The following is a 21,280-nucleotide window of genomic DNA, read 5'->3' as shown; positions in this document are numbered from 1 at the left end:
GTCCGGAGGATGTGTCTCACCATCTTTGGAACAATAACGTAAGTTGCTGGAAAAGCTCAGTAGGTCTGGCAGCATCTGTGGGAAAAAAAAACAGAGTTAATGTTTCAGGCCCAGTGCTCCAAGGAAGGGTCACAAGATCTGAAACGTTAACTCTGACTTTTTCTTCACAGATACTGCCAGACCTGCTGAGCTTTTCCAGCAACTTATGTTTTTGTTCTTGATTTACAGCATCCGCCGTTCTTTCAGTTTTCATAACATCTCTGAACTGGTTAATTGGAAAATATCTTCTCAGGACTTAGATATCACTAGCAAGGCTAGCACTTATTGCTCAACCCTCCCAGCCCTTGAGATGGTGGTGTTGGTGAATCACTTTCTGGAATATAACTGAATGTCTTACTAGGCCATGTAAAAGCATAGTTAAAAGTCAATCACATTGAGCGTCCGGAGTAACATGTAGGTTGGATCAGGTAAGGTTGGCAGACTTCCTTTCCAAAAGGATATCAGTGAACCAGATGGGTTTTGATGACAGCCTGGCAGATTCTTAGCTAATATTGATGCTTGCTATTTATTCCAAATTTATTTACTTGGATCTGCACTCCCCATATGCACTAGTGAGAGTGGAACTCGAGTGTCTGGAGATTCATTCTAGACCCCAAGATTACTAATGTAAAGCACACAACTATTCAGCTGCTGCTTCCACAGCATTGAGTGGGACATCAATAGAAAGTGTTGCACTATTTCTGCTGATTGAGTCTTCACATTATTACCATTGGCACTAATTTGTAGCAGCATGCAATGCCAATTAGTGCCAACATGACATTAGGTAGACAGGTGCCACCCTCACCTTTTCTAACCTTATTTACATTAATAGAGGAGAGTCATTCGTCTAATGAGAAGAAGTTGTTTGTCTTAAATAAGACATAGTTTGTATCATGAAACAATCAAAGACAAATTACATTAGTAAGATAGACAATGTTACAAAGACAGAAGAGTCCAAGAATAACATGTCTGTTCTCTTTTGAGATTCTAAGATTTCCTGCCTTTCCCTACCCTAGTCTCTTTAGCATCATCAGATTGGGTAGAACTTAATGCGTAGTCCGACATCAGCCCTTTCAGAACCATTATCTAAGATGACATCAGTGTAAAACAAGGCAGGGAATGAGAACTCAACCTCTTAAATATTGCCACGAATGGCTCAAATTAAAATTTCTCCTTGATAGGAGCTTTACAAGAAATCCTGGTGGGATTGACTTTCCCTCTTCCTATCTGTACCTCTTTGCAATGTGCCACCAGGCCCTTTGGTACTTGCAGATTTCCTGAAAATTCTGATTCTGGATCAAGAGACAGTGATTGCTATTTGTACAGCATCAGAACTGCAGAGTGCAGCTGTGAGCTTTTTGATAGACCCTCCTGGCACAAGTTCAAATGGGAGAGTGTTGTCTAGACAGTCACTTGGCATTTGGGGTTAACCAGACCAAACATGTGGCTGAAGTACTCTGAATTTCCACAGCTTTTAATATTTTTTTTGCATGTTCCTTGTTTAATCAAGGAGCTGTTTGTTTAACTGGGCCAGCCTTGTGTATAGGCCAAAGCTTGGGAGAATGTTACTTATTTTTCACTGGTGCCCAGTATCTGGCCTGCATGCTTTAAGTAGGACAGTTTATTTCTTTGACAGGAGTATTCCTTTTTAATTTGACCTTTTTGACGCCGTTGCTAGCTGCGACGTTGCTACACTTTTTAAATGTTTCAGCAAGGAATGTTTGTGGTGCTGGCTAGACCAGCATTCATTTCCCATCCCTAACAGTCAACTGCATTGCTGTGGGTCTGGAGCCATGTATAGGCTAGACCAGGTTAGAATGTGCAGATTTCCATTTCCTTTTCCATTTGTGAACCGGAGAAAGCAGAGATATACTTCCGAGGCTCTATAAGGCTGTGGTCAGGCCACATCTGGAGTATTGCGTGCAGTTTTGGGGCCCATAATCTCAGGAAGGATGCACTGGCCCTGGAGCAGATTCAGAGGAGGCTCTCGAGAATGGTCCCAGGAATGAAAAGCTTAACAGACGAGGCACGTTTGAGGTCTCTGGGGTCTATACTCGATAGAGTATAGAAGAATGAAGGGAGATCTAATTAAAACTTACAGAATGGCCTGTACAGAGTGGAGTTTGGGAGGATGTTTCCGTTGGTAGGAGAGACTAGGACTTGAGGGCACGGCCTTAGAGTAAAGGGAAGACCTTTTAGATCGGAGATAAGGAGAAATTTCTTCAGCCAGAGAGTAGTGAATCTATAGAATTCACTGCCCCAGTAGGCTGTGGAGGCCAGGTCATTGGGTACATTTAAGACTGGGATGGATAGGTTCTTGATTATTAAGCGGATCAAGGGTTACAGGGAGAAGGCAGGAGAATGGGGTTGAAAAACGTATCAATCATGATTGAATGGCGGAGCAGATTTAATGGGCTGAATGGCCTAATTTATGCTCCTGCGTCTTATGGATGGGTATTTTCAACAATTAGCCATGATTACGTGGTCACCATTGCACTAGCTTTCTATCCAGATTTTTATTGAATTCAAATATCACCATATGCCACAAGTAGATATGGAGCTGTGAACTATTTAAGCACCATGTAATTGAGACTATCTGGGAGAATTATAAATTGGAATTGTGGTCAATTATTTTCTAAGCTATATATGATGACCGTAAGCTCAAGTGACATTTGTACAGATCTCCAATCATTTCTAAGTAAACACAGTGTTTGCAGTTGACTGTTGAATGTTTAGTGCAATCATTTCCCATTCTAACTTGGAGGCAAGATGCTTTGGATTTTTTTCCAATCAATCAGCTCGGATGTTATGGCACATCTCTGCAGTAGATGGGAACCCAGGTCTCCTGTGTCAGATGTAGGACTCTGTCACTGGACCACAAGAGCATGGGAGTTAGAAATATACATTTTCCTTTCTTTGCCTCCAGCTGAGCTCCTTCCGTTTCTAAACCTTTTTCTCTCCCTCTCTCTCTTGCTGCAACAGTTTCTACTCCTGAGTTCTCTTGAGTTCCTATTAAAATTTCTATCCCCGCTCAGGGCCCCAGATTTTATGATAATTATCAACTGCGTGTTTCAGACTTTGCAGTGATACTGTCGCTGAATGTTGCTATGTAAGCCCTTTCTCGTTGTGAGACGTCTCTCCTTACCTATCTCTCCACCCCCACCCCCAATCCCAACCCTCTTGAACAGTATATTCAAGAGCATCCTGAAAGGTCATACAGACTCAGAGGTTCTCATCTGGTATTCCAAAACTTGGGTAGCAGCAGGGACATCACCCCATTCCCTTCCTCCCTCCTATTGGTGGGGCAAAACAAATTGGAGAGCAGATGAAAACGTTCTGGCCTCTTGTGTTTTCTGCATGTTTCTCTGACCTGCCATTGGCAGCTGCACCTTCAGGATGTTACTTCTTAAGAAAAGCTATTCAGTTAGTCATAGTCATAGTCATAATGTTATGGTCTAGAAGAAGGCCAAATGGCTCATTGTACCCACACTGGCTCATTAAATTAGCATCATTACCCAAGTGCCAATCTCCTGCTTTATTCCCCCCACCATAGCCTTGCATGTTATTTTTATCCAAATAATCATCCAATATTCTCTTGAGTATCTCAGTTGAACCTGCATCAACCATGTTTCTGGGCAGTGCATTCCATTCTGTGCTCTACTCACTCAGTGAAAAACTTCTTCCTCACTTCACCCTTGCTTCTCTTGCAGATCACTTTTGATCTATGTCCTTTTGTTCTTGTTCCTTTCACAAGCAGGAACAGTTTCTCCCTGTCGACTGTATCCAGCCTGCTCACTGTTTTGAGAAGCTCTGTTTAGGGCTCCCTTCAGCCACCTTCTCTCCAAATCAATCATCATTAATAAAGTTCCACATTCCTGGAACCATTCTTGTAAACAGCTTCAGCACTCTCTCTCCAGTGTGTTCACATCCTTCCTGAAATGTGGCACCCACAACTGTACACAATATTCTAGCTGAGCTCTAAGTCCAAGCCCAGTGCCACTTCCTTGTTTTTGTCCTCAGAGCTCCTATTAATAAAGCTGAGGTTACTGTTATGTTTTTTGTACCATTCTGTCTAGCTGTCCTACCTTGTTCTCATCCCATCCTGCTTTTTCCCTGTAGCCCTGCAAATGTCTCTATTTTAGTGTCCATCCAATCCGGTCTTTGTCCTGGCATCTTCAGCCTTTCTGCATTCAAGATCACCACTTCCTGTGTAATAATCCCAACATTATTCTCTGGATTCTTTCTGGGGGGATGATCATTTGTTGCCCATCTCCAGTTGCCCTTGAGTTGAGGCTGGGCTGTTTCAGGGTGCAGTTAAAAGTCAATCACATTGCCCCACATCTGAACTCACATTGTAGGGTACAGCAGGTCAGGTAATGTACTAGTGAATCAAATGGGTTTTCATCACAATTGGTGAATGTTATTGTGGACATTGTTACTGAGACTGGCTTTCAATTTCAGATCGTTGATTTGTTAATTGCTTTTGAGTTCCACCAGGTGCTGGGGTTTGGTTTGAATCCAGAACATTCGCCTGCGCCTCTGGATTTCTAGACGTTTTAGGAATCAACTTGTTCAGAGATGTTATTACACACTTTTGGAGCAGTGGGGGCTTGAACCCAGATCCCCAGGCTCAGAGGTGGGGATGCTACCACTGTACTTTGAGAACCCTCACGGGATCTCTAAGCCAGTGACATACGAGTACACTACTCTCTCCTTCTTGTTAACTTGCCAGTTGCCTTAAAATTGTATCTATTGACATAGCCAACTGCCCCATAGTGACCTTCAAGTGAAGGATTTGTGTAAGAGTTAAAAAGAAATGATGAGCTCTTTATGCAGTGGTAGCGTCCCATCTCTTGGCGAGAAGCAGTATTCCCTCTAAGCTGCTCGACTGCGCATGTAACTCTTGAGTTTCTATGCAGGCCAAGTGGTGTCTAACACATTGTCTTCTGGCTTTGGAAGCTGCTGCCGTACACACACACGCACAGACATACACGTATTGGCCGGAAGGTCTGGGTTCAAGTCCCACTTGCCTCCCTAACATGCCTGAATAGATTGGTTAAATGTATCTTAAAGGAAGGGATGAAGTCAGCTGACTGAAAGAGGTGGGATGGAGTCCCCTAGGAGGATTTTGAAGGTATGGGGAAATGTGCCATGAATAAAGAAGTGTGTGATTGTAATCACACCTTCAACCACATTGGCACTGAGCCCTGTATTCTTGCCAAATGTTCCTGACTTCCATGCCATTACCTCCTCTTAAAGGTGTTCCTTTCTTAAAGCAAAACACCTAGAGTGCTCTACTGTCATGTTGTTAACAGGCTTTAAAAATTGCCTTGATAATGTATGGTTTAGAAGGGGTGGACGCTAGGAAGTTGCTTCTGTTAGGCGGGGAGACTAGGACCCGTGGGCACAGCCTTAAAATTAGAGGGGGTAAATTTAAAACTGAAATGAGACGACATTTATTCAGCTAGAGACTGGTGAGCTTGTGGAATTCATTGCCACAGAGTGCAGTGGAGGCCAGGACGTTAGATGCCTTCAAGGCAGAGATCGACAAATACTTGATCTCAAAAGGAATCAAGGGCTACAGGGAGAGTGCAGGGAAGTGGTGTTGAAATGCCCATCAGCCAAGATTTAAATGGCAGAGTGGACTTGATGGGCTGAATGGCCTTACTTCCACTCCTATGCCTTATGGTCTTATGGACATGCTTTACTTGTTAAAGGTCCTTCTGTAAATGCAAGTTGTTATTGAAAAAAATGGGAATTGAAGAAGCAATAGAGGTGTTTAAAAGAAAACAAATGCCTGCAACCACTTCAGACAGCAATAGCAGTTGGACGCTTTGGAAATTTTTAAAGAGAGCATATTCAATGCTGAAGATTATTTGGTATTTTTTTAAGCTACAGCTGTTTTACAATAAGACAAATTCTAATACAATATAAAACAGCACAGGAATAGGCCCTTCGGCCCAGCAAGCCTGCACCAATTCCTAGTCCTTGGTTAAACCTACTACTTATTGCCCGCTTGTAATTTCTGTCCCTGTGATCACCTCCCGTCCATGTGTCTATCAAGATGTGCCTTTTACATTGATAATGTTCCTGCTTCCATCACCTCCATTGGCAGTGCGTTCCAGGCACCCACCGCTCTGTGTGAAAACTTTTAGCTGCACTCTCCCTCTCTACCACCTCTCCCCCCCCCCCCCCCCCCCCCAACTAGACCTTTCCTCTTTCCTCTCTTACCTTGAACCTGTGTCCTCTTGTAGTTGATCGTTTCACCCTGGGAAAATGCCTCTGGCTGTCCATCCTATCTGCGACAGTCATAGTTTGGAAGACCTCTTTCAGGTCACCTCTCGGCCTCCGTTTTTCCAGTGAAAACGATCTGAATTTATCCAGGAGAAGATGGTTGGAGAGGAGACAGACAAGTTTAAAGGGGCAAGGATAGAGCCTGTAGAGGTGAGTGTAGGACCGCCACTTTAACTTGTCTGTCTCCTCTATCCATCTTCAATCCGCCTCCCGCTCTCTCCCTATTTTTTTCGGAACCCTCTTCCCATCCCCCTTTTCTGATGAAGGGTCTAGGCCTGAAACGTCAGCTTTTGTGCTCCTGAGATGCTGCTTGGCCTGCTGTGTTTATCGTGCTCCACACTTTGTTATCTCGGATTCTCCAGCGTCTGTAGGTCCTGTTATCTCTGACACTATTCCACCACAACTCTGTCTTCTATGACCAAGACAGTTTTGTATCCATCTAGCTAGCTCAGCCCAGATCCCATGAGACTGTATCTTTTGTATCAGTCTGCCATGAGGTACCTCTTCAAATGCCTTACTAAGGTCCATGTAGACAACAATCATTCTTGTCACCTCCTTAAAAAAACTCAATTGAGTTAATGCGACTTGACCTTCCCTGCACAAACCCATGCTACCTATCATAATAAGTCCATTCACTTCTAAGTATGGATAAATCCTGTCTCTGTGTCTTCTCCAACAGCTTCCTCACTACAGACATCCAGCTCACCAGCCTGTAATTACCTGGATTATCTCTGTTTGTCTCCTTAAAGAAAGGAATGACATTGGCCAATCTCCAGTCCTCTGGAGCCTTGCCCGAGACCAAAGAGGGTGCAAAGATATCTGTTAAGGCTCCAGTTATTTCCTCCATTGCCTCCCATACTATCCTGGGATAGATCCCACCTGAAACCTGGGTTATTTCTCTACCTTAATGTATTTCAAGACAGGTGATGCTTCCTCCCTCATTATGTTGACCTGCACACGAGTATTCATGCACTTCTTTCTCTAACCTCAACATCCCCTACACCCCTCTGTCTTTTTGGTGAATACCAAGGTAAAGTATTCATTAAGAATCTCACTCATTTCCTCTGACTCCACACATGCCGTCCCTCCTTTTTATCCTTGAGGAGGCCTTTTCTTTCCCTAGCTACCCTCTTGCTCTTAATATAAGTATAAATTGCCCTGGAATTCTCCTTACCCCTTCTGGCCAAGGACATTCCCATAGCCCCTTTTAGCCCTCCAACTCCATATTTTAGCTTCTTCATAATTTATCTATATTCTTCAAGGACTTTGTCTATTTTTAGTTGCCTAGATTTTGGGTATGCTTTCTTTCTTTTTAACTAAAGCGATAATTTCCCTTGTCATTCAAGGTTCCTGAATCCTGCCATTCCTGTGCTTCATTTTCACAGGAACATGCCTGTCTGGCACTCTAATCAACTGGTCTTTAAAAAGATTCCCACATGTCAGATGTGGATTTACCCTCAAACAGTTGCTCCCAATCCACATGCTCCAATTCTTGCCTAATTCTGTTATAGTTGGCCCTTCCCCAATTTAACACATTTATCTGAGGTCGGCACTTCTCCTTATCCACCAGTATCCAAAAACCAACTGTTCCCAAAATGCTCCCCCACTGAAACTTTGATCATTTGGATGGGCTCATTTCCCAGTACCAGGTCTAATATGGCCCTCTCCCTTTGTTGGACTATCCACGTACTGTTTCAATAAAGCCATCCTGGATACACCTAACCTGTTCACTATCCAAAGCTTGGCACTAGGAGAGTCCCAGTGAATGTGGGGAAAGTTAAAATCACCCATCACAACAACCCATTTCACATCTTTCCACAATCTGACTGCACACCTCTTCCTCTATCCCCCCCCCCCCCCCGGCAGCTGGGAGATCTGTGTCACAATCCCAGTGTTGTGATGGCACCTGTCCTATTTCTGAGCTCTTCCCATAATGCCTCTCAGCGATCTCTCTCCAGGGTGTCCTCCCCCCAACACAGCTGTGATATGCTCCCTAACCAGTAATGCAACGCTCTCACCTCTTTTCCTTCCTCCTCTGCCTCCTAAACATCGACTTTTTTTGTCTGGAACATTCAGCTGCCATTCCTCTCCCTCTTTCATCCAAGCCTCTGTGGTAGCAATAACATTACAGTTGCATGCATTAATCCAGGCTCTGCGTTCATCCGCCTTACTTATACATCTTGCATTGAAGCAAATACAGCCCAAAGCCTGCAGTTATGCTGAGGTCAGTAACCTTTCCCCGACTGTTATTCCTCTTAGCTGTCAGTGGCACATGGCAGGGAGAGTAATCCTGACACTACTGTCCCAGAGGTCCTGCTTTGCCTAACTCCATGAATTATCACTGCAAGACCTTGTCATTCTTCCTAACCGTGCCATTTGTGCTAGTATGGACAATGACTTCTATCTGTTTACCCTCCTGTTTCAGGATGTCCTGTGCCTGCTTAGAGATATCCATGACGCTGGCACCAGGAAGGCAATGTACCATTCTGGTACTGCTACAGAAGTGCATATCTGTGCCCCTGACTATTGAATTTCCAGTTATAATTGCTGTGTGCTTTGTTTGCCCCTGTGTACAGCATGGCCAGCTGTAGTGTTGCTGCTTCCATCTGATGGGCCATCCTCCTCATCCATGGAAGATTTACTTGACAGGGGGACAGCTGTAGGGGACTCATGCGCTGACTGCTTTTCCCATCTGGCAATCCCCCATCTACCTTCCTGCACCTTGGGTGTGACCTTCTTTCTGTGACACACTCCACCATCTGTGCATTCCTTAGTGTCTCCAACTGCCACTCAAACTGATCCATTTGTTCAATGAGCAGCTGAAGCTGGCTACACTTCCTGCAGATGTCATTCTGCGAGATGCTTTCAGCTTCCATGATTGATTGCATCTCGCAGGTAGAACACAAAACCCCACCAACTGATAGTTTAGTTGGGTTTATAAGTTAAATTTTAATTAGCTTCCTAAAAATTACAGTTATAACTTTGAACAAATGGCCTCCACTAACTTACTTGTGATCTGAACTCCCTGTACAAAACAGAAGATGAACTAACTTGTAGAATTATTAAAATCAACTAACTTATATAATTAAAGGCTTGTAATAATTAAATGAAGGGACTTGGGCAGTGTTTTGGAACAGAGAGACTTAGGGGTTCAGGTACATTACGCTTCGAAGTTTAAGAAAGCATTTCAAACGCTTGTCTTCATCGCTCAGACTCTTGAGCGTTGGAGTTGGGGAGTCATGTTGGGGTTGTACAGGACTTGGTGAGGCGTCCTCTGGAGTACAGTATCCAATTCTGGTCTCCCTGTTGTTGGAAGCTGGAAAGAGTTCAGAAGAGATGTTGCTGGGAATGGAGGGTTTGAGTTATAAGGAAAGCCTGGGACTTTTTCTCACTGGAGTGTAGGAGGCTGAGGGATGACCTTAGAGGTTTACAGAATCATGAGGGGTATAGACAAGGTGAATGGCAGCGTGTTTTTTCTAGGGTGGGGGATTTCAAGACTAGGGGGCATATTTTTAAGGTGCAAGGAGAAAGATCTTAAAAAAGACATGAGGGGCAACTTTTTAACACACTGGTTTGTGTGCTGAATGACCTTCCAAAGGAAGAGGTGGAGGTGGGTAGAGTTACAGAGCAATATGTAATATACATTTAGATAATATACATTTTTGATTGGCGCAGGCTTGGAGGGCCAAAGGGCCCGTTCCTGTGCTGTAGGTTTCTTTGTTTCTTTTTAGAAGTACATGAATAAGAAATCTTAGGAGGGATATGGGCCAAGTGCAGGCAAGCGGAACTAGTTTAGTTTTGGATTATAATTGGCACAGACCAGTTGGACTGAAGAGTCTGTTTCCATACAGTATGACTCTATGACTCCTTAAGTCTACTAACCCTTTAAACTGAGACACACTTAGCCTGTACTGCAGTGACATCCCTTCACCCAGGTTATGTCTCATTCTGACTGTGCACAACTTACTGGTGACCCTGAGGTATACAAAGCCCAAGTACTACAGCAGGCTGGCAAGGCAATAAAAGAGAATGTTGATGTTTGCCCAATGTTCCTTTCATTTTATGTTTCAAAAGAAAAGTTTACAGTGAAAAACTTGTCATCAAGTAAGATTCTCCTACAAAGCTGTTTATCATGGCCCGTCAAATCTTCCGATTATTAGCTTTACATTTCCAATTTTAGAAGTGGATGTTATGGATTGATAAACAGGCTTTAACCTGTGATGGCTTGTCTGTTTTTGCAAGGTGCCATTTTGGGACAGGAGGCTGTACTGTTTCTCATACTCGCTGAAATAGGTGCTTAATCGGACACTGCTCTCTTTGTAATAGAGAGCTTTGAAGGGGATTCTGCGTTCATGTGATTTGATTTGATCCTGCTTTAACTGTGCCAGGTTGCAGTCTGTAGCTGTGGCGGCTTTGTTTGTTTGTTTGTGTAGGCGACCTGAACCTTTCTCATGAAGTAGTGCATGTTAAACCATATATTTCTTTTAAAATAGAGTTTTCCAACCTCTCTCTCTCTCTCTCTCTCTCTCTCTTTCTCTCTCTCTCTCTCTCTCTCTCTCTCTTTTCCCCCTCCTTCATAGGGCCGGCATTGAAGAAATCAAATGCTGCCAGATGGAACAGACTTGGCCGTAAATAATTTTCTTTCTGATCATCCGTGATTGCCGAACTCCTCCTGTCCTTGGGGAGTTTTGACCAACTCGTTTTGCCGTAGAAAGTGTTTTCGTGCCAACTGATTTTGAGTGTCTGCCACATTTTGTCCCTGTTTTGAGGCACCAACTTAGGTTCGGTCATGCCACAGGTATGAGCTTCTGTTTTATTCTTAACACACATATCCTGATCCCCTCACTTGCCCTGTCCTGTCTAGTTCTCCCTACAGTGTGGGGGAGATAGTGTGTGCATGTGTTTCTGTAGTAAAATGTATACATTTACCTCTCCCTAGGGAAGGGGGCCTGTAAAATCCAGTGGAATCCAATTTTCCGACCCTTTTCTCGTCAATCTTTGTGACACGAACTTAATCTGACCACACATGCGCGTGCGCACACACAGACAGAAACAGTATTATCACAACTTGCCAAAATCTGTCAATTGTATGTTTTTATTTTTTAAATTTATTTACTCATGAGCATGGGCACAGCTAGCTAGCCAACATTTATTACCCATCTCCAGCTGCCATTGAACTGAGTGACTTTCTCAGCCATTTCAGAGGGCAGTTAAGAGTCAACGCATTCCTGTTTGCCTGGAGTCACATGTAGCTCAGACCAGGTGGGGATGGCAGATTTCCCTCCCTAAGGGACATTAGATTGGTTGGAAGGGAACAAGCTCCATTCAGGTTAATGACAATAATATTATACTTTTTATTCATTTAATTTCAACATCATATTAATTACAATAAAATCTTGCGGTTGATAGGAAAACCTGTTCGTGTGCATCACGAAGCCTTCAGAGTGGACAAAGTTATTTCTCTCACGCCTTCTCCTTATTTCCCTTTACTCTGATCTCTGTTAGGGAATAATACTAAAAGAAGGACCTGCATTTCTATTAGCGGCAAGTCTCAATCCAGGACTCGAGTGAAAAATCTAAGCTAACTCTCCAGTATAGGACTGAGGGAATGCTACACTATTGCTAGAGCCACCATTCAGATGAGGTGTTAAAGCGAGTGCCAGTCTGCTCTTTGCAAAGATAGATGTAAACGTCCCCATGGCGCTATTCCCCTGTTATTCCCCAGTGTCCCAAATTGATGCTTATTCCTCAAACTACACCGCTAAACTAGATTGTCATTATCGATTATAAGAGATAACAAGGTGTAGAGCTGGATGAACACAGCAGGCCAAGCAGCATCAGAGGAGCAGGAATGCTGACGTTTAGGACTGAGACCCTTCTTCTGCAGAAGGGTTTTTCTGAAGAAGGGTCTAGGCCCGAAACATCAGCATTCCTGCTCCTCTGATGCTGCTTGGCCCGCTGTGTTCATCCAGCTCTACACCTTGTTATCTCAGATTCTCCAGCATCTGCAGTTCCTACTATCTCTGTCGTTATCAATTACTATTGATGCGATCTTCCTGTATGCAAATTGTTGTACATTCTATATTACATCAGTAGCTGCACTGCAAAAATATGTGCTGGCTGAAAACTGCTTTTGGGGCATCCTGAGGGTGTGAGACACAGTGATGAAAACCTTCCTTTCTTTCCCCAAGAGAACGGGGTTGGGTCTTTTGACCAAAGTTGCTCAGAATTGACAAATTGACAGAAACCCCCGAGAGCAGGCTAGATCGCAGTAGAGAAATCCAGCAATCAAGCAGCTAGACAGAGGAAGATAACCACAGGCAGCCAATGGAAGTAAAATCCTGTCAGCCTTGAGTCGGCAACAACTGAAAAGAGAAATCGCAAGTAAAATCACAAAGAGGATAATCAGATGAATGGATCACATTGACGTACAGACTGAGCTTGAAGAATGCCAGAGAGAATCAAGATCTTGCACTTTGAAAATGAGTGAATGAATGAACTCCCGTGCTATGGGGAGGAAACATTCCTGACCCCCCTACTCAGCGACCCCCTGCATGGGCAACACCTCGCTCTGGATGGGAAGAGATTGTACAATTTTCTTTTAGTCATTCACAGGATGTGGGCATTTTTGGCTGGACCAGCATTCGTTGGACACCCCTAGTTGCCCTTGACCTGACTGGCTTACCCAGATCTTTCAGAGGGTAGTGGAGAGAAGTTGCACATAAACCAGGCCAGGTGGCAGATTTCCTTCCCTAAAGTGAACCAGGTGAATCGACTATTGTCATCATTAAACTTGTAATTCCAGGCTTCAATTGAATTCAAATTCCACCGTCTGCTGTGGTGGTCTTTGAACCTAAACCATTTCCTGGGTCTGTGCATTTCTCATTCAACAACAATGAGACTGCACCATTGCTTCCCCCAGCAATGATCCCTGCCTGGGCAGATAGAATGGCTGCTTTGGGGTGCACCAGAGGATTGTAATGGAGCTATTTCATTAAACAAAAACGCAACAGCAGTGGTTGCCGTTGTTGACCCCAAAGCAGCTGTGCAACAAGGCAGTCCAGAGTGTCAGGTTTCTTCTCCACTAAATATAGTTAAACCTCTTCCTCTGGCTACTTGCCAGAGCACCTGCAGAAATTTACACACAAAAAAACACCACTTAGCCATTGCAGCAGTGTTTCCTGGAGAATGGTCCTACATGCTGCAGCTCAGTTCAAATCAAGCCAGGAGGAAGTTGTAGTTTTTATCTGTTTTATTTTGGTTTGCATCGTCTAATAGACTCCTGACCTCAGTCTGCTTTGTTTGCATGTGTGTGTCTGTTTGTCTGTCCAATGTGACTTCTTTCTATAACTCACAGGAATCCCAAAATGTTCGCTTGTTCAACGTCTCCCTTTTCAATGGCCCTCCCCTCTCACTACTCGTTTCCATACAGTATTATATAAGTGGAAATGTTTTAAACAGCTTTTGTTTTTAAAAGCTTTGTGTTAGAGGATGGGCATATGGCATTGATTGATGTGATAGATTTACCTCGCTATAGACAGGCTTGTGCAATGTTCAGATTAAGCAAAGGACTACAGGAAACCTACAGAGGTAAATTATCAAGCAGAATTTGTCAGGGAGCAAAGCTTGTAACGTAGAGCATTTTTAAAGGATGTTAAGTAAGGACACAAAGGAGGAAGAAGTAGAAGATTCTATTGATGGGGTTACAGGAAGTGAATTGTATCAGTTTTTGAATAAAACTGAGGTGAACGGCCAAATAAGGAACAATCTATTTTCCAAATGTCACTCTCTCTCAAAAATCATCTGGAAGCTCTTCACATCCATTGAAGTGAGAACATTCAGGATAGTAGGAACTTTTGTGGGTGGTCAGGTGTAGAAATACAGTTTAATCAATCAATGACCCAAACATCTTCTACACCCCACCCCTCTCTGCCTTTCAAAAGGACCATTCCCTTCACCACTCCTTAGTTCACGCCACCCTCCCCACCAAATCCCCCCAACCCGCCCTCTCCCCCGGCACCTTCTCCTGTAACTATAAAAGATGCAACACCTGCCCACACACCACCTCCCTCATCTCCATCCAGGTGAGACAGAGCTTCACTTGCATCTCCTCCAACCTAGTCTATTTAATCCGGTGTTCTCGACGTGGCCTTCTGTACATTGGTGAGACCAAACGTAGACTGGGGTTACCTTCTGCCAAGTATCTTCAGCCAGCCTAGTTTCCCGGTCACCAACAATCTCAACTCCCATCCCCCACGCCCTCACTTCATGCCAACTCCCCCTCCAACATTTCTGACCTTGGCCTCTTCCAGTGTTGCAGCTATTCAGAAAGCAAATATCAGGAACAACACTTTTATCTTCCACCTGGGCGCCCTACAGCCCAGAGGACTCAGCATTGAGTTCTCTAATTTCAAGTAACCTTCCTGCCCATCTCCTGGCTCCCTTTCCATCCCCACCTCCCCCCTTCCATTCCACCTTCTGACCCTCCCTTCCAGCCATCAACCAGATTCATCGCTCCCATCAACCAACCAGTTTGTACCTACTACCAATGTCCACCAACACCAGCATTCTGCTCCCCCCTTCTAATCCCCCCCCTTCATCTGTAGCTGCCCCCTATCCCCACATCTGGTCTTGGAGAAGGGTAATACCCGAAACATGTCTGCTCCTTTCCTCCAGATGCTGCCTGGCCTGCCGTGTTCAGCCTCCTGTCTGTCTAACTTGGATTCCAGCATCTGCAGTTTTTTTTTACTTCAATAAATGTCTAAATGACTGTGAGTTACGTTGTGATATGACTGTGATCTTAGTTATCAGGTGAAGGGACTTTGCTAGAAGGTTAGAACTTCATACAGCTCTGAAGCCCCATTTACATATAGGTTACCAAACATTTGTTCAAAAAGAGTTTAGTTTTAATTCTTGTATGTACCACTGTTGATTTGTTACCCATCCCAAAATACCCTTTTTAAAAAAAACCCAAAAGATCTGTGAATGCTGTAAATCAGGAACAAAAACAAGTTGCTGGAAAAGCTCAGCGGGCCTGGCAGCATCTGTGGAGGGAAATCAGAGTTAATGTTTTGGGTCCAGTGACCCTTCCTCAGAAGGCTCACCAAATGACCCTTTGAAGTGAGTGGCTGGCTGGGCCATTTCAGAGGGCAGGTGAGAGTCAGTCACGTTCCGGAGACCAATTTGGGCAGATTCCTTAAAATAGAACAAAACTGCAGATGCTGGGATGCAGGTAATTCACCAGTTAGGAAAGCAAATGCAATATTGGCATTCATTTCAAGAGAGTTGGAAATTGAGCAGGAATATACTATTAAGGCTATTTTAGACTCTGCTCAGACTGCATTTGGAATATTATAAGCAGTTTTCTGTCCCGTATCTCGGGAAAGCTGTGCTGGCAATGGATGGGATCCAAAGGAGGTTTACGAGAATGATCCCAGGGCTGAAGGGCTTGTCGTATGAGGAGTGGTTGCGGACTCTGTGTCTGTATTCCGTGGAGTGAACAGCTGTACCCCAGCAATCTGTTCATTGGATGCAGTCCAGAGAAGGTTCACCAGGCTGATACCGGGTATGGAGGGACTTTCTTATGAGGACAGGTTCAGCAAGTTGGGCCAGTACTCATTGGAGTTTAGAAGAAGGAAAGATTACCTTATTGCACAGGATTCAATGGGGGACGTGAGAGGTTCAGCACAGAGAGATTGTTTCTCCCAATTGGAGAGTATAGACCAGAGGACATGATCTCAGAATTAGGAATTATGCATTTAAAATTTTCAATTCTCTGAAGATTATAAATCTGTGGATTTCTTTATTGCAGATGCTATGGATGTTGACTTGTTAATTGTATTCATGATGGAGAGATTTTTATTCAGTAAGGAAATCAAGGGTAATGGGAAAAGGCAGGAAAGTAAAGTTGAGGACTATCTGATCAACCATGGTCTATTTGAAGTAGGGAACAGATTTGATGGGCTGAATAGCCTACTTCAGATGGTGTCACCTTCCAACCCTTTATGGCTCTGTTCAAAAAAATAGACGGGTTTAGGAATGACAATGCAGACAACCTTGCCTTCTCTGAGCTGCTTGGTCTCAAGACTTCCTTCAACCTGAAAGAGGCATTTCACTGGCTTTGTTTGATGCCATTTACTGCTCAGATTACCCCATAATGACATTTCATTTGTGTCCACTACAATGGAAGCGGTGCTCTGAGGCTGCAGTGTAGTTGTTGTGCAAAGGAGTGCAGCTTGTCATCCAGTTATTAACGCAAGGTGATAGTCAGGTTTCTGGACTATCTGGAATTGAGGAACACCAGGATATAAACACATCAAAACTAGGTATAAGAGTAGACCACTCAGCACTTCAAGTTTTGTTTGCCATTCAATATGATAATGGTTAATCCTACATTCTCCCCATACCCTTAGGCCTCTTTAGCTCACAGAACTATACATATCTCCTCCTTCTTGAAAACAATATTTTGCCTTTAACCGCTTTCTGTGGCAGTCTGTTTCACTCTCTGGGTGAAGATATTTCTCCTCATCTCAGTAAAGACAGCTGAGGAGCAGGTTGGGAAGAGTTGAACGCTTATGCGCTGATCATCTGAGAACTAGAGAATGTGTTCTGGCAATCCTGAAGCATTCCAGCCAAACTTGTCTTGATTCCAGTTAACACTCATCGAAAATTGTTTGAACCCAAAACGTTTTGTCTGCAACCTGTGTTGTGCTTGCAGTCCCACACTGTCTAGAAAGCAACATTCGGCTTTGATTCTTCCAGTTTTAGATCTCAGATTGCTGGTCTGAACTCAGAAAAAGCATTGCAGTGACCAAGTCCTGGCAACAATAAGTTCACCTCTTATTCCATAAAGCCGTGAAGGATTACTATAAACACTTAGGCAGCTTACCACCATAACTTCCAGTCCTCTTCGCCTTCTCAAAACACCAACAATTGCATTTTGATAACACCTTCAGCATAATCTAACAGAAAGAATAAAGAAAGTACACTGTACCACTAAGAGATTTCAGTGCAGCTGACCCCAAAGGTTCATAGAGAGATTTTACTAAGCCCCTTTTGAGGGAGAGAGGAGAGTTTTAGGGTGGCGTTTCCAAGGTTTTAGGGTCAAAATGGTTGCCGCAGTTGGCACAGAGGAAATCTGGGCAGCTTCAAAGCTGGAGTTCAAGGACAGAAGTCTCTGCAAGTTGCGTGGGCTGGAGGAGATTACGAAGATGGAGCCTGGCAATTTGAGCAAAGGATGAGAATGTTTAAATCTAAGTTGTTGCTGCACCAGAAGCCAGCAGATTGTCATGCAAACAGCAGTCCCACCGCTGTGACCTACTTTCAGATTTCTGGAGGAGTCACTGGATGGTGATGTGAAGCAGCCCTCACTCATTGGCTTTTTTTTTCTTCCTAGTTTTCAGCAACTGGCATTATTGGTTATACCCCTGACTGTCAGCGATGACTGGAGCCCATTAAAGAAAAAGGGAGTAAGCAAAAGATCAGGAATTACAAATTTGCCACTGCATCCCTGATTTCCTTCGAGCATTTTATCGAATCATGGAATCCCTACAGTGTGGAAGCAAGCCATCTGGCCCATCGAGAGTTCATGCCAACCCTATGAAGAGTATCACACCCACACCCACCTCACCACCCCCCCCCCCCCCAAACCCTGTCCTACCCTATCCTATCATTCCCCATTTCCCATAGCTATTCCACCTAAGCCTGCACATCTCTGGACACACTATAGGGCAATTTAGCGTGGCTAATCCACCTACCCTGCACATCTTTGTGACTGTGGGAGGAAACCAGAGCACTCAGAGAGAACCCACGCAGACACAAGAGAATGTGCAAACTCCACACAGACAGTCACCCGAGGCTGGAATCGAGCCCAGGTCCCAGGCACTGCAAGGCAGCAGTGCCAACCACTGAGCCACCGTGCCACCCTAAATCTGGATCTTTCCAGGCACCTGAGAAGGCAGGCAGGGCTAAGGTTAAAGTCTCATTCAAAGGCCTTTTGACGGTGAAGTTCCGTATTCCCAGAGGACTACGAAGCTGTTCTCTCATTAGACTTGTGGTGAGTTTAACTTGAGGGTCAGTATACCTCAGACAAGGGGTGAGACTGAGATGATATGTCCTTCATGATGACTTTAGCCAGTGCATACGTATATTTTACATCGACATATTTGCTGTAGCACTAACATTAGGCTAGATGGGTGTGCTCTGGTTGCAGGGCATACACTTTATTGAACATTGATTTGTTGGATTATTCAGCTACTGCTTAAAGAAGAGATTTTACAATAGGCTGTTTGCGATTCACACACCTGCTCATACAGGAAGCCAGAGTGCTGTCTGACATCAACCTGCATCAGAAAGTGGCCATCCAGCCAATTGAGTAACAAGTTAGGGTCTGGAATGCACTGCCCAAAAAGGTGGTGGGGCGGGGGCATTCAGGAAGGGCACTCGATGGTTATTTAAATAGACATGATGTGTAGGAGTCGCAGGGAAAAGGCAGGTCTTTGGCAGGTGGTAATGATGCTCGTGTGAAGGGCCTGTACCACCACAGCGGCCCGAATGGCTTCCTTCCATGGCGTAGCATCTCTGTGATTCCAATTGCTGGAAGCTAACCTACGTTGTGGGGCTCGCGCCTCTGCAGGGGGTAAGCCGAGCCAAGCTGGAACGTTATCCACCAAGATGTGTCTGAAAACCGAGTGTATGGCTCCAGCTTCCCTCTGTCACTGCTCATTCCTTCCGTAGTCCGAGCAGCAAGGTAAAACATGCTGCATCGTCATTTTCAAAATATATGTCGTGTCCAATTACACACAATGATTTTCATCCAGCTCTAACTATCTCCTGGAAGAATGAGTCACCGTGACGCTGCCACGGTAACCTGCAAAGCCCTGTAGTGCTCTTAAGGATGAGGAGCACAGCAAGCCTTTCCTTTTGTTGCATCAGTCAAGCATGTTTTGCTTTCTGTGCTGGTTGCAAAGGACCCTATTGTCAAAGGATTTGCTGCCAAAGAAGATCAGGAGTAAGAGCCAGCAAAGGGCTAATCTAATGGAGGCTAACCTCAAAGTGCAGCCCAGGTGTGACCAAATTGCTTTAATCTTTCCAGGATTTACAAAGCAAATCACCATTCTGCCTGACAAAGCTTTAGTAAGTAGGTGATTCTGGCATTGAGCGTTTGTCTCACTCACATTATGTTGGGAACAGGCCCTGTAATGTGTTTCTTTTTATATAATGTGTGTATCTAGTTGTAATCTCTAATGATTTTCTTTCCCCTCCCTCTTTTCTTCAGCCCAATGTTAGTGGGATGGAACCTGCCTTCGGAGATGCTTTTCGAAGTTGCTGCCTCTACTCATCCCTGGACCAGACTGTTGCCAGCCCAGACAGCAGTCCAAACTCTGGCTTCCTGTATGAGCAGGTGCGCGGATCTCAATCGGACTATTTCTGAAGTCTCTTCTCTAGGCAGTAGCTGAATAATCGGATAAATCAATGTTCGATCGAGCCCGTGCACTGCTACCAGAGTGCACCCATCTAGACTAATGTTAGTGCTGCTGTAAATACATATATGTAAAGTATATATGTACGAGCAAGGATCTGAGAATGCTACAGCAAATGAGGAGATTACTCAGTCTTCTCATGTCAGATTTTTAGAACCATCCAGTTATATCCACTCCCCTTTCTCATATTCATAGTTCAATCCATGCATGAACCACTGTTTTTTTTAAAAACAATTTCCCCTCCATGTCTTTCCAAAATCTTTCTCCCCTCACCTTAAAAATATGCCCCCTAGCCTTGAAGTCCCCCACCCTAGGGAAAATACATCTGCCATTCACCTTTATCTGTACCCACTGTGATTTAGAATAGAATAGAATCCCTACAGTGTGGAAACAGGCCCTTCGGCCCAACAAGCCCACAACAACCCTCAGAGCATCCCACCCAGACCCATCTGCCTACAACCTACCCAATCTGCACATCCCTGAATACTATGGGCAATTTAGCATGGCCAATTCACTGAGCCTGCACATCTTTGGACTGTGGAAGGAAACCGGAGCACCCAGAGGAAACCCAAGCAGACCGGGGAGAATGTCCAAACTCCACACAGACGGTCGCCCGAGGCTGGAATCGAACCTGGGTCTGTGGCACTGTGAAGCAGCAGGGCCAACCACTGAGCCACCGTGCTGCCCTCGAGAAGGTCACCCCTTAACCTCCTATGCACCAGTGGAAAAAATCCCAGCCTCTCCTCATAATTTCCGATAGACTTGCAAATTTCTCCTTTTTTCACGTGTGTACACCATTCTCTTTTGCAAGACACCTGCTTCCTCTGCCCTTCCAGGCTCTTACCATGATCCTGAATGAGGCCAGTAACTTGTGTTTCTTTTTAAGAAGAGGAGAAATATTCTAGTTATTTTACTGCAGGATTGAAGACATAAGATTCCATGTTCCAAACAAAAGATTTTTTTTTAACTTTACAAGGTCAATCAACACGCACTCTAAATACGATTTTAGCTAAGTCCTAACAAAAAAAATCACAAATTGCTGGAGAAACTCGGCAGGGCTGGCAGCATCGGTGGAGAGAAAGCAACATTAATGTTTCGGGTCCAGGGGCCCTCGGTCAGAGATCTGATTCTGATTTCCAGCATTCGCGGTTCTCTTTTTTTTTTGTTTAGTAAAATAACTACACAGAGGCTGGTGCCTTGTCTTACTTTTGGACATTACACTGACTTGTGGCCAGCCAGCTTGGAGCCAGACTCCTGAAATGAGGAGATTCTAAATCTCCTGTTTCTGTTGGTCGGCCAGGTCTTCCTGACTGAGGTTGTTACCCTGGGCCAATCAAGGATCTCATACTCAACAAGATTGACCTGGTTCCAATCACTACATTTAGCTAAGACCCTGTGTGCTAAAACCCAGAATCATCACTGGTTAAATATAAATTAATAGGCACATTTTGGTCCATCACACCTTT

General features: G+C 44.4%; 1 protein-coding gene across 19 annotated transcripts in view; it reads left to right on the top strand.

Annotated features, from left to right (window-relative positions):
* The window catches only part of LOC125461688 (CREB3 regulatory factor-like), a 169,935-nt gene that overhangs the window by 97,446 nt on the left and 51,209 nt on the right, over window positions 1–21,280 (top strand). For 11 of the 19 annotated variants that reach the window (XM_059652987.1, XM_059652986.1, XM_059652985.1 and 8 more), the window contains 2 exons: window positions 10,914–11,131; window positions 19,610–19,735. The exons of 1 other annotated variant lie outside the window; for it this stretch is intronic. In XM_059652987.1, the coding sequence (XP_059508970.1) occupies window positions 11,123–11,131; window positions 19,610–19,735 (135 nt within the window). In that variant the 5' untranslated portion in view covers window positions 10,914–11,122. Of the gene's footprint in view, window positions 1–6,399; window positions 6,484–10,913; window positions 11,132–18,065; window positions 18,389–19,609; window positions 19,736–21,280 lie in introns of those variants that run through there. 7 more of the 19 variants (XM_059652988.1, XM_048550705.2, XM_048550706.2 and 4 more) reach the window with 5 other exon arrangements.

Source organism: Stegostoma tigrinum, chromosome 20, assembly GCF_030684315.1.
Source record: "Stegostoma tigrinum isolate sSteTig4 chromosome 20, sSteTig4.hap1, whole genome shotgun sequence".
Lineage (NCBI taxonomy): Eukaryota > Metazoa > Chordata > Chondrichthyes > Orectolobiformes > Stegostomatidae > Stegostoma > Stegostoma tigrinum.
This window is presented reverse-complemented; position numbering and strand designations above follow the sequence as displayed.